The 11,605-nt window shown below is 41.7% G+C and overlaps 1 protein-coding gene across 2 annotated transcripts; it reads right to left on the reverse strand.

Moving 5' to 3' along the window:
* Positions 1-1,595: 1,595 nt before the first annotated feature.
* si:ch211-188c16.1 (uncharacterized protein LOC562677 homolog) lies at positions 1,596-11,293 on the reverse strand. Of its 2 annotated transcripts, XM_024435968.2 has the most exons (19): positions 11,048-11,292; positions 9,659-10,682; positions 9,320-9,520; positions 8,648-9,137; positions 8,369-8,472; positions 8,168-8,193; positions 8,026-8,066; positions 6,336-6,468; positions 5,818-5,977; positions 5,393-5,513; positions 5,141-5,175; positions 4,778-4,841; positions 3,527-3,561; positions 3,220-3,283; positions 3,003-3,101; positions 2,897-2,910; positions 2,725-2,755; positions 2,536-2,608; positions 1,596-2,417 (listed from the first exon to the last, which is right to left on the reverse strand). In XM_024435968.2, the coding sequence occupies exons 1-18, from the start codon at positions 11,054-11,056 to the stop codon at positions 2,539-2,541; spliced, it is 2,721 nt and encodes a 906-aa protein (XP_024291736.1). In that variant the 5' UTR covers positions 11,057-11,292; the 3' UTR covers positions 1,596-2,417; positions 2,536-2,538. The 2 variants fall into 2 exon arrangements, with proteins under 2 accessions (XP_024291736.1, XP_042184792.1); XM_042328858.1 differs by lacking the exon at positions 2,897-2,910 and having other exon boundaries at positions 11,048-11,293.
* Positions 11,294-11,605: the final 312 nt, after the last annotated feature.

Raw genomic sequence — 11,605 nt, forward strand, 5'->3', positions numbered from 1 at the left:
TCCTCTTGGGTCAGAGCATCAACAGGTGCATTGACAATGGCCAGGGTAGAGATGATGGCATCCTTTGACTCAAGAAACCGCTTCAACGTATAAAATGTTGAATTCCACCTTGTAGTGCAGTTTTGTTTAGGCCTCTGGTCAGCATCCCCATCTGGCGTTGTGTAGACTTTAGTTTTTCAGCACCTACTGTGCTCCTGTGGAAGTATTCCACAGCTGATTTCACTTTGTCCCCAGTGGGCTTCATCTCCTTCAGAACATCTCTTACAATCAGGTTGATTGTGTGGGCAAGACATGGATGATGGGTCCATTTAAACATTTTCCTGGATTTGGTTATGTTAGCTGCATTGTCGCTAACACAACAGATCACTTTTCCATCTACTTGCCATTCTCTGGCCACTCAACAGTTCCTCTGCCAAGTTATCTGAGGTGTGTCTGTCGCTGAACTCAAAGCAGTCAACTAGACATCAAACCATCTTCAATGAAGTGACATGTAACTGACATGTAAGAAGTGGTTATTCTTGATGTCCAGCAGTCAGTGGTAAGACAAACTGCAGTAACTTTTTGGACTCTTTCCCACACTGAAGCCTGTGTGCTCTTGTACAGTGGTGGAATAAGTGATTTTGATTTAGACTATTGCTATAATTTCTAAAAAAAACGCTGTCCTCCATGATCGAAAATTGCTGGAAATCGGTGGCTATCATTTTAGCCAGTGCAATATCAATTTGGCCTTTTTTTGCTACAGACATAGACTTCGGCATAAACTGGTCCATAGAAGACTACAATGCTGTGGGTCATGGAGCAGGCCTGCTTGACGAAGTGGATACATCACATGTGGAGGTGCTGGCTCCACCACTATCACTAGCAGGCCCGCTAGTTTCTCGAAGCTCCGCTCCAGCTAGCTTCACAGTTGGGTGCACAGTTCACATATGCCGGTGTAGGTTGTGCGTAGAACCGGCATTATATGAGATTTTGTTTTGGTAAATTCTACACTGTGCTCTAACATTGTCTGCATTATTAAAATGCATCCAAATGCTACTGTGCTTCAGACTCATTTTCCAGCTGTTTTCACAGCTGTCCTTCCACTTTCTCCTTGGCTGTTAAGTGTGTGACTGAGTGAGTTGGCTCAGCCCTCCCTCACACATCTTTGGTTGACAGGAACAGGTGAGGCTGTTCGTCTGAGCAGACAGAACGAATGTGCACTTGAGCATTTAGGTCTATTTTCTTTATATTAATTTAAATCTTTTGATTATTCATATCTTAATGTTTTTTTTTATATATAGATTTGTCTCTTCTGGTATGGAGTCGGCTCTTCACGAACGACCCATCACTAACAGCCGGCAACTACCCCAGCCCGGTCAGAAACTCTGGCCAGTGTCTAACCAACCAGGTTTTTTTCTCGTTATAATCTTCAACTGGCTGAAAGCAGCTGCCTTACTTGAACTATCATCCTTAAATTCAGTACAGCCATTGTTACCATTACATGGATTGGATACATTGTGAGAAGTGAAGTCACTCTGTTGATTTTAATAGTTTTATCGGTCAGTTTCTGCAACAGGGTAGCGTGCCCTCTTCTGAAAAAAAAGTGTTACTCTGAGAATATATGACCATTTATTTGATGCTTTACATAAAGGTGATACATTGGACATCAAAATCAGATATTTTGAACAAACAGACCAAAACAAGTGTGAAGAGCCAAAAAATAATTATACATACTCTTGACCAAGGCATTGTACCCAAAACAATGCACCATTTCACCATTGTGTTATGGAAAGTGCAGACTTGAATACCTACTTCATCGTTTCCCATTCAGTAGTGCCAAAATGATCAATGAACAGAAATAAGTGAATTACTTACTGTGTTCATAGTCAAAGGCAACAAGAACAAAAACAATTGTATAACAGTACACATGCAATGGATAAAGCATTAAGCAGCCACACAACTATCAAAACAAATGTGATGGAGAGAAATAAAGGCATCAGGTCAAACATACTTCACTAATAATAATAATAATAATAATAATAATAATCAACCCCCCCCCCCCATTGGGAAATACCCTAGAGGCTACTTGATATTCAGGGCCCAGTTTTCAAAAGTTATCAGATTTCAGCAATTGGATATGATTAAAGGCATATAAATAGAATGGACAGCCCCATTCAAATATAATACAGACAGTTCTATTAATTTTAGTTCTATGCTTTTAATCCTACAGATCTGAGATATGACAATGGTTTATCGAGCTAGTTTTATACATCTATAATGACTGTGGTTCATCTGGAGTTCATGGTATGTTCTCCAGGCCCAAGGCAGAGTGATATGTGTGGGGTTGGTCAGCTGGCTGCCTGGCCTGCATCAGTAACAGTCAGGTTACTCAGCCAATCATGGGAGAAGAAACTGTTGTGTTCTCTCAGTCAGTGAAGCTAGAGAGCAGAGAAAGAGTTTGTTAATGCTCAGAATTTAGGACCAGTGCAGTTTTTCCTGGCCATAATGATCTGACCAGGGAAAACCCCTGTGCCATTAGTGTTAGTCTATACTGACCTGTCACAGGAAATCTGCATATAGAACTGGAGGGGGAAGTAGTTCAAAATCTGCAAAAACCACTTCCTGGTCTCTGCCATAGAAAACAGGTACATACATTTTGGTCCAAGCTAGACTACTACCCCAAGGGCTATTAAGACCAATGAGGATAATGCATGAAATATACACACACACACTATCTTCACTTACGAGTATGGAGGCTCCACAACACATAGGAAGCCTGCAGATGGACATAAACAGAAAGTCGCACAAACATTGGCTGGAGTGAGAGTTTACTTTTCAAACTCACCACAATCAATGACAGTGACATGCGAGGCGATAGCAAACCCAGCCAGAGAGAAGTCAGTATCCAGCTACTTACTTGGCGCTTCAGCACTTCAGAAGACAAAGCGAAAGAGTTTTAAATTAGAATAATGGAATAGAAAGATGGCAGTGAGGATTTGTAATGCAATTTGTAAATACTGTACTTTGTAGGGGTTGGCACTCGGTCTTCTGCTGTGTCACTGATGCCAGCTTTGTTGTTCTGAAAGAAGATGGCTAACTTCTGAAGAGCCTCATGTCTGGTTCTGAAGACAGAAACCGTTAACTACTAAGTTAAGGAACTTTGTGATACATTGTGGTAGAAAAGGCTGCATAAATAACATTTGAATTTGGCATCACAGTAAAGACAAAGTAGAGCCTTACTGTGTGTGGGGGTCCTCTATGCTGCCATCACTAAGGGTGTGGTGGGCACTAGCATGGCTGCAGACTGCCAGTGAGAGGGGACAGGAGAGAGAGAGGGATGAAGAGGGTGAAGGGGGTAGTAGAAATGGGGGGAGAGGGTCATTTTATGGTGGTCTTTGAAGGCGTGATTGAAATGGTCTGCCATAAGTATATGGGCAGTAGAATGAAGACCTGAGACCGCAGGTATACTCTCTCTAATCCAGACGTCTGAAACAAAAATCGAATCTATAACGTCAAAGATATATACACCATATAAAATCCTACTCACGCATATCAGGCATTGAGACAGTCCGATTGTGAACGCTAAAGAATACATAAGAAAACAGATTAAATATATCAGTCCTTCGCTCAGCTTTTCCTAGAAAAACAAACAAATTATTTAATTTATATACACAGTACATTGCAGTCTTCAAAAGTTTTTCATCAATTATCTATACAGAAATTCTGTGGAGATAACATGGTTGAGCCGAATCAAACGTGAACTGTAAAGCAGCGATTTAACTGGTGGGGTCGCTGGTGGGGGTTTTTTCCCTCCCCAATTTTGTGGTATCCAGTTGGTAGTTACAGTCTTGTCCCATCGCTGCAACTCCCGTACGGACTTGGGAGAGGCAAAGGTTGAGAGCCGTGCGTCCTCCGAAACAAACCAGCCAAGCCGCACTGCTTCTTGACGACGCCTGCTTAACCCCGAAGCCAGCCACACCAATGTGTCGGAGTAAACACTGTACACCTGGCGACCGCTACAGCGTGCATTGCGCCCGACCCGCCACAGGAGTTGCTAATGTGCGATGGGACAGGAACATCCTTGCCGGCCAAACCCTCCCCTAACACGGACGATGCTGGGCAAATTGTGCGCCACCCCATGGGTCTTCCAGTCGCGGCCGGCTGCGACAGAGCCTGGACTGGAACCAGGATCTCTAGTGGTACAGCTAACACTACGATGCAGTGCCTTAGACCACTGAGCCACTCGGCAGGCCCTACAGCAGTTCTTTTAGTGTGTGAATTTTTTTTTGGGGGGGGGGATGAATAAAATACTTGTCTGAATTTAAAATGACTAAGACCAGGTAGAAAGTCATTTAAATCTCTGAGAAAGGTTTCTTCAAATCACAGTATTTTCAATATAAAAGTTATTAGCAGCACTATTTAATGGATTTGGTTGATTTTGTAGTCAAACAAGTGAGCTTACTAACATTTTTTTACAAGAATATGGGCAAAATGGAATTATTGACAATGAAAAAAAGGTGGAAATGTTCTTCTCTGGCCATTTAATTGCTACATTGAATGCCATATTTGTAGTCAATTGTTTTCCAGATTGCATTTTGACAAAAATGTTGTGTGTGTGTGTGTGTGTGTGTGTGTGTATATATATATATTATATATATATATATAAAACACACACTTGGGTCCCGAGGCAAAACCAATGAAGAACCACTGCTGTTAAGCACTTGACAATTAAAAAAAGGGCTTTATAAATACAAATGGGATTGCTTGACTGCTTCCAGAACAGTGTAGAAAGTCTTACCGGTTCTCCATGTAGGGGGACAGGGTCTCTTCGTCTAATGTCCACTCCTCATCGTCATCTGTGACTGAGAGAGAGAGCATGATTGGCTATGGTGGTTTTTCAGCCTATGGGAAGGGCTTTGGCACAACACCACACTGCAGGCCTGCTGCCTAAAATGCATGGAATTCCTTTACTATCATAAAGCCAACTGATAAAAATACTCTGGGTTATATCAATCAGGTGTGCTTCTGCAGAACTCCAAGCCTCTGTAGATGTAGGCAGATTTTTCAAGGTGCCTCAGACGATACTTTATCAATGTCAGTTGATTATCAATCATGCAGTTTTTACACAGAACTGGCTGTAAGCATGTTGAAGATGACTTACAGCTGCTGTGTTGCATGGGATGATGATTAGATGATCTGTAAAATATAATGGAGACAGAATAGGAAGGGCACGGAACCAAAGGGAGTGAGTAAATAAAATATATAAATACCCTGATTATGGCAACATGCTTAAATTTTCATTTTGCATTCCATTTTTTATTCTTAAGAACAGTGAATATTTCTCTGTACAACAAAATATGTTTGGAATTGATGTACAGTACTGAACAATAGACTGTTGCATTCTGTTGTGTACCTGCTCCCCATGCTGATGGTATCTCCCTCTGTGCCTCCTCGGCCAGCAGCCTGAGCCTTCTTCCCGAGCTCCAGCATCTCTTTGATATTCAGCTCCACATTCATTACAGAGATATAGCCATCTGGAAAAGTCAACAATCAAACAGGGAAAAACACTCAGCAACAGAGCAGTGAAGAACTGAAGCCTGATAATAACTTGGGCCACAGTTTAGCCAGAGTTTTTCCTGACCTGTGACATATTCAAAAAGCATCTACTCTGATGATCTTAAGGGAAAAACTAATCCTAATGTTATATCAGCATTCCCTCATTTTTGTATTCTTTTTTATTTTTTAAAATCAGAACTCCTACTCAGAGACTCTTTCTGACCCCCCCCCCCACCCACACAAGGCCATTAAAGAACAATAATACAACATTAACAAACTCACATTTGTGGTTGGCGTCACGGGCCAGCCATTTTCCTTTGGGGCAGTTGGTGGTTCGGATGATGCTAACCGTGTCACCACTCTTCACTGGCAGGTCATTCTTACGCACTTTACTGGCCACTGTCACCCTGGCATGGTACATCGCCTCCTCCTGGCCAGTCACCTGAACACAGACGTTACACAGTAACCACAGCCATAGTTTGGCAAACTTTGTTTGGTGTGGAGCGTTTTGGGAACGTTAATGGGTGCGATATTGGATCCAAAAGTTCAAATTTCACAATTGAGTAGTTGGAATGCAAATTTGAATGCTATTATCCTGGAACATTTTAGGTCAACATGGTAGAAAGCTTGTTGAAATATTGTTTGTCAACGTGTTGATCTATGGGAAAATAAAGCTGGACCCTCAAAATACCAAAACAAGACTGACCTATGAGCCTGATACCCATGACACAGCAACTTTTAAACTGATAGCTAGTAAGATAATTTCTCATTAAGGCTACATGTGACAAGCTCAGAATTACTTTGAATTTTTTCTTCATTTCATTCTCCTTTTTCTCTCTCTCCTTTTGCTCTTTCTTCTCCTTTTCGAGACGGTGCTTCGCCCTCTTCCTCTGATCTTTGTCCTCGTGGTTCTCAGGGCTCTGTTTTTCCTTACTGAGAACAATATATAATTATTCTATTAACATGAATCTAACTGACAACATGCTATGAAGTGGAACCAAATATTAGAGGTATTGATGAATCCCTTTAATTGAAGCAACAGTAAGACATGAGATGACAAACACACCTGTGCACATGATGTACACTCTCCTCTATATGCATTTGGACAGTGAAGCCAACATTTTAATGTGGCTCTATACTTTTAGATGAAGTTTCCTATGAGGCGACAGTACAGAATGTCACCTTTTATTTGAGGGTGTTTTCATACATCTGTTTTACCATTTCGAAATTAAAGCACTTTATGTATCTAGTTCCCCCATTTGAAGGTGTCATAAGTATTTGTACAAATTCACTTATATGGTATTAAAGTAGTCAAAGGTTTAATGTTTGGACCAATATTACATCAAGTTTGTGACTACAAACTCATTGATGCATTTTCAGTTTGTTTTGGTTGTGTTATATTTTGCCCAATAGTAACTGAACGGCGATGACGAACAACTTTCTTTACAAGTGAGTAGATGGGATGATTCTAAACACTCCTAAATTAAGAAAAATCATGAATAATGTCTGATGTGTGAGAAGGTTACAACAAATCATGCTAACCTCTAACCATTACCAATTATGGGGAGGGGAGTTTAGGAGAGTTTAGTATTTTATGAGCGTTATGATCTTTGTGCCTCCATAACCTTTTCACAACTTACTCATGATCCATATTTAAAAAAATAATAATTCACCTTTACTTAACCAGGTAAGCTAGTTGAGAACAAGTTCTCATTTACAACTGCGACCTGGTCAAGATAAAGCAAAGCAGTGCGACAGAAACAACAGAGTTACATGGAATAAACAAGCGTACAGTCAATAACACAATAGAAAAAAAGAAAGTCTATATAGAGTGTGTGCAAATGGCATGAGGTGGTGTGGCAATAAATAGGCCATAGTAGAGAAGTAATACAATTTAGCAGATTAACACTGGAGTGATAGATGAGCAGATGATGGTGTGTAAGTAGTGATACTGGTGTGCAAAAGAGCAGAAAAGTAAATAAAAACAATATGGGGATGAGGTAGGTAGATTGGGTGGGCTATTTACAGATGGACTATGTACAGCTGCAGCGATCGGTTAGCTGCAGCATTTAAAACATGTGTATGTTTTAAATGCTGGAGTATAGAGCCCCCCCAAAAAAGGTTTCTTCACTGTCCAAATACATATGGAGGGGATGTACACCAGGGGTCAGCAACAGGCCCGCTAGCGATTTGGCAAAAATCAACCCACTAGCGATTTAGCCCCCAAAGTTAAGTAAACTCACACAAAAAAGATAATATAATTTTTTTTTTTTTTTAAATCACCAGGAATTCAGCTAAAATTATTGTGAAGGAAATTTGTTCCCAAGTATTACCCACAAATAAAAAGAGATGAGTCATTGTGTATCAATGTAACTAAGGTATGAAATTGGTATTTTCAAATACAATCTTTTTGGGCTTACTTATGGTTAATTTGTCTGTGCAACAACTACAATATTTGAATAATTGGGCCATCGTTTAGAGCCGACATACCATGGATTCCGGGGCCATATGTGCATTCGAGGCTCCTCCTTCTTCACATACAAACAGAAAACAAAGAATCATTTTTTTATACACAACAGCACCAACCATTCAGTTACCGAAATAAACTCTGCAGTAAAATTGTGTCACTTACCACTGGATGGGGGTCCCCATAAGGATCTAGAAGAGAATTTGAAAAACATAACGTTTGGAACAAATCATAAACACACCCTCTTTGAATTAGAGTAGGCTTTGACAAAAGGTAAATAGCTCATCAAAAAAAATGGCTAAATGTTATAGATACTGGTATAATGATATGGGCTCTCAATTAAATTAAATATATGTAGTGTCTTACTCTTTGGTGGGCCTTTACGTTTGTGTGAGTTTTGACTGACAGTGTTCTCAACAACTTCATACACATTATCACAGGTTTCATAATAGTTCTCCTGTTGACAGACACTAGAAGAGAGGACATTTCAGAGGTTAGGTGTAAAGGAGTAACAGACTTCCCAGAGCTAAACTTAAGTTCACTATACCAAATACTCAGTAGTTTCTGTCCCCACACAATCCCTGGTGAGACACTTCAGCAGACTATAGTATTTAGCAAAAATAAGATAGTTTTCAAGCAGTTCACCTCAACGTTAGTCCTGAATGAGGAAATTCAACCGAAGCGGAGTCATGGTCAGTGTCCTCTGTGAATGAGGGTTCAACAGGCACCATTTCAGTAGATAGCTCAGAAACAACTTGAGGTTTTAGAACTGAAGCTGGAAACTCCCACGTTTGAGCCAAGAACTCTGAAAGAACTAGATCATGATGACTGCTGAGGGTCAGGGCTCGTTGGTCAAAGCTGGGAATTTTTGGAGGTTCACAAGATGGTAACTCGCATTCAGGGGATAGAAAATCTGGAACCCCCAAGTCTAGATCTACTGGATATTCAGGGGTTCCAAATTCTGTAGCTTCTAGTTCTAGAGCTGCAAGGTCAAATGCATTGCCTTCTGCAGTTTCCAGTTCTGAATTCAACTCAATGTCTGGAAACTCTGGAACAACCAGTTCAGGATTAGCAATGGATGGAGGCTCAGAGTGTGGATCCTCACATGTCTCAGGTTCAACCGCTGAAGTCAACTCTGCAAGCAAAACAACAAAACAGACATTTGACTTGAGCTCAGTAAACAGCACACATCAAATGATCTTTGAAGTAAATTGCATTACATCAACATACATTCTTTAAGTTTAAAGTGAAAAATCTGAGTCAGTGTCACTTACAGTGGAATTGACCACAACTGGTCGAAAATAGAAGTGAAAGTACCTCTGTGATGTTCTGTGGTTGGGTGGTAACATCTGAGATCTACCCTTGGAGGTCTTGGAGGTTTCATCGGCAAAGGTCCCAGAGACCCCCGGTCAGGTAGAAGTTTCCTGGCTGGATGAGGAGGGGGAAGTCCATCAGATTTTACAAGCAGAAGCTCTGCTCTATCCCGGCCAAACTGTTTCTCTGATGCAGTCTCTAGTCCTAAGAAAATGAAGAGAGCAATTGTATCTCAACTATGCAATCATACCTCATTAACTCTAACACTATTGTAGCAGAACATGAGAATGACCATACAAAATGACCACATCACAAAATTGTTCTGAATCTGAGATGACTTACTGCGGGAAGAGTCATTCATCTTGAACGGCAGAGCTGAAACACAAGGGAGGTGCGGGAGACAGACAGGCAAAGGGGCTGGAAGGTCATGTTCTGGGGCATGACTCTCATAATCTGTAGAGGGCAGATGAACTCCCTTGTCCATGGTAGAGCTATGGTCTGAGAGATGGACCCCATTGGAACGCAGGCTCTTGGGCCTGGCGTACACCAACAGGTGCTTAGGTGAGAACCGTTTCTTGCCTTTCTCCAACGTGCTGAAGAACTGGGTCGCACTAACCATAGAGGATAAGTCTTCACCTGGGCCTTCTAACAGAGTGGTGATGGTGATGTCTGGGCTGGAGGTTGAGCACTCTGTGCTAGAATGTTCCATCTGGAGTGGCAGCCTATCTTCAGCCTTATTCCTGTCCATCACAAGCCCCTCTACTGGAGCTCCTGAATGTCTGATGGTGGTCAAACCAGCATACGCAGGCTCGTCTGCAGGTTCGCCACCAACCTTGGAGACTTTGGTTGACTTGAAGGGGTGGTGGAGCAGCAAACCCTTTTTCTTGCATTTTGTTGGAGGCGGGACCTCTTTATGAGGTGGCAAATGGGTTTTCTGCTCCTTCAAAGGCAGGCCAGGCAGTACGAGAGGCAAGTGGCGGTCTTTGAAGGACTTCTTGGCTGTCGCTGTGCAGTCCCTTCCACCATTGTGGAGACGGTTCTGGTGTGGTGGTGTTGGTGGTTTTGGTGGGATGGCTTGCAGTACAAGTGCAGGGAAGGAGACAGGCCATTTGCCCCCAGACACCCTGGTCCCATCCCTGAAGATGACCCTGGGGATGACAGGTTTGTTCTCCACAGCCGAGTGGATGGAGCTCATCAGGGCTCCATCCTGGGGATGACAGGTTTGTTCCTGCTCCCCAGGAACAGTGGATGGGAGCCGTCTGGGCTTCTCAGCAATGGCAGGTCGGTGTTGGTCCCGGGCTTGAGCCTGGGCTCTGGCTTCCTCCTGAAACTTGGCCCTCAGAGCTTTGACATTGATTGGTCCCTCCTAGGATCAATGAGATCACTATAGTGATTAGTTAACAATGCTTAAAAACAGGCTACAATTGTTTGAAAGTAATAATCGTTTCTACCTCAGCATATAACAGTGTGTGCATTCAACTAATTATATGGATAACACAAGGATAATTATTATAAGGCACCAGTTGTTCATGGATGGTACAACAGATAACATGTACAACTCAGTTGTTTCATAGTATACTAAAATACTGTTTGTTGTGCAGACAGAAAACCAACTGCAATCAGTTTCGGATAAATCGCGAGTTGACCTTGCAAAGAGCAAAGATAACAACAACCAACAGATATGCAAACAGATCAATAGGGGCAGCAATAGATCATCTCGAATTTCATTACCTGTTCCATTGTTCCTCGTTACTTTCATCAACTGTCAATCCAAATGTAGTTATTTTACGCAATTGGACACGTTCCAGTTCACTGTCTCATTATGTCGACGTAGCCGCCAGAAATAGAACGCATTCTCTGATAAACTGATTTCTGAACTCTCTGAAGTTGCAAACAAATAGAGAGATACCGCAATAAACCTGCGCAGATGTGCGCATGACCTTATTGAATGATGTCACGTGTGCACGCGAAGAAAGTGTAATTTTCTTGAAACGTAGATTTTATCAGATTTTAGTGTTCTATAAGGACCTGTGTTTTAATTAGTCGCAATGATATCTAGTGTATTGATTGTAGGATAAATGCCAATTGTATGGTATTATAGTTATATTATAGGCTAAATACAAGGTTTAGTGCCATAGGAACAATCTGCCTCTACAGAAGTCTGGGCCTTTATAGCCAAAGCTTGGAAGTATGGGAACTGCATACTTGGGAGTGTGTCAGAAAGTGTGCGTTGCAAAACAAGAGGGTAGATCAACAGCGGGTTGACTCGTAAACCGCAGTCCCAGCGGG

This window comes from Oncorhynchus tshawytscha, linkage group LG10 (assembly GCF_018296145.1).
Source record: "Oncorhynchus tshawytscha isolate Ot180627B linkage group LG10, Otsh_v2.0, whole genome shotgun sequence".
Classification (NCBI taxonomy): domain Eukaryota; kingdom Metazoa; phylum Chordata; class Actinopteri; order Salmoniformes; family Salmonidae; genus Oncorhynchus; species Oncorhynchus tshawytscha.

Excerpts from the sequence above, each read along its gene's own strand:
- si:ch211-188c16.1 (XM_024435968.2), bottom strand. Across the intron at positions 8,194-8,368 it reads ACGTAAAGGCCCACCAAAGA|ATCCTTATGGGGACCCCCAT; the intron begins GTAAGACACTAC and ends ATTCTCTTCTAG. Across the intron at positions 5,176-5,392 it reads ACCATCAGCATGGGGAGCAG|ATCATCTAATCATCATCCCA; the intron begins GTACACAACAGA and ends TATATTTTACAG.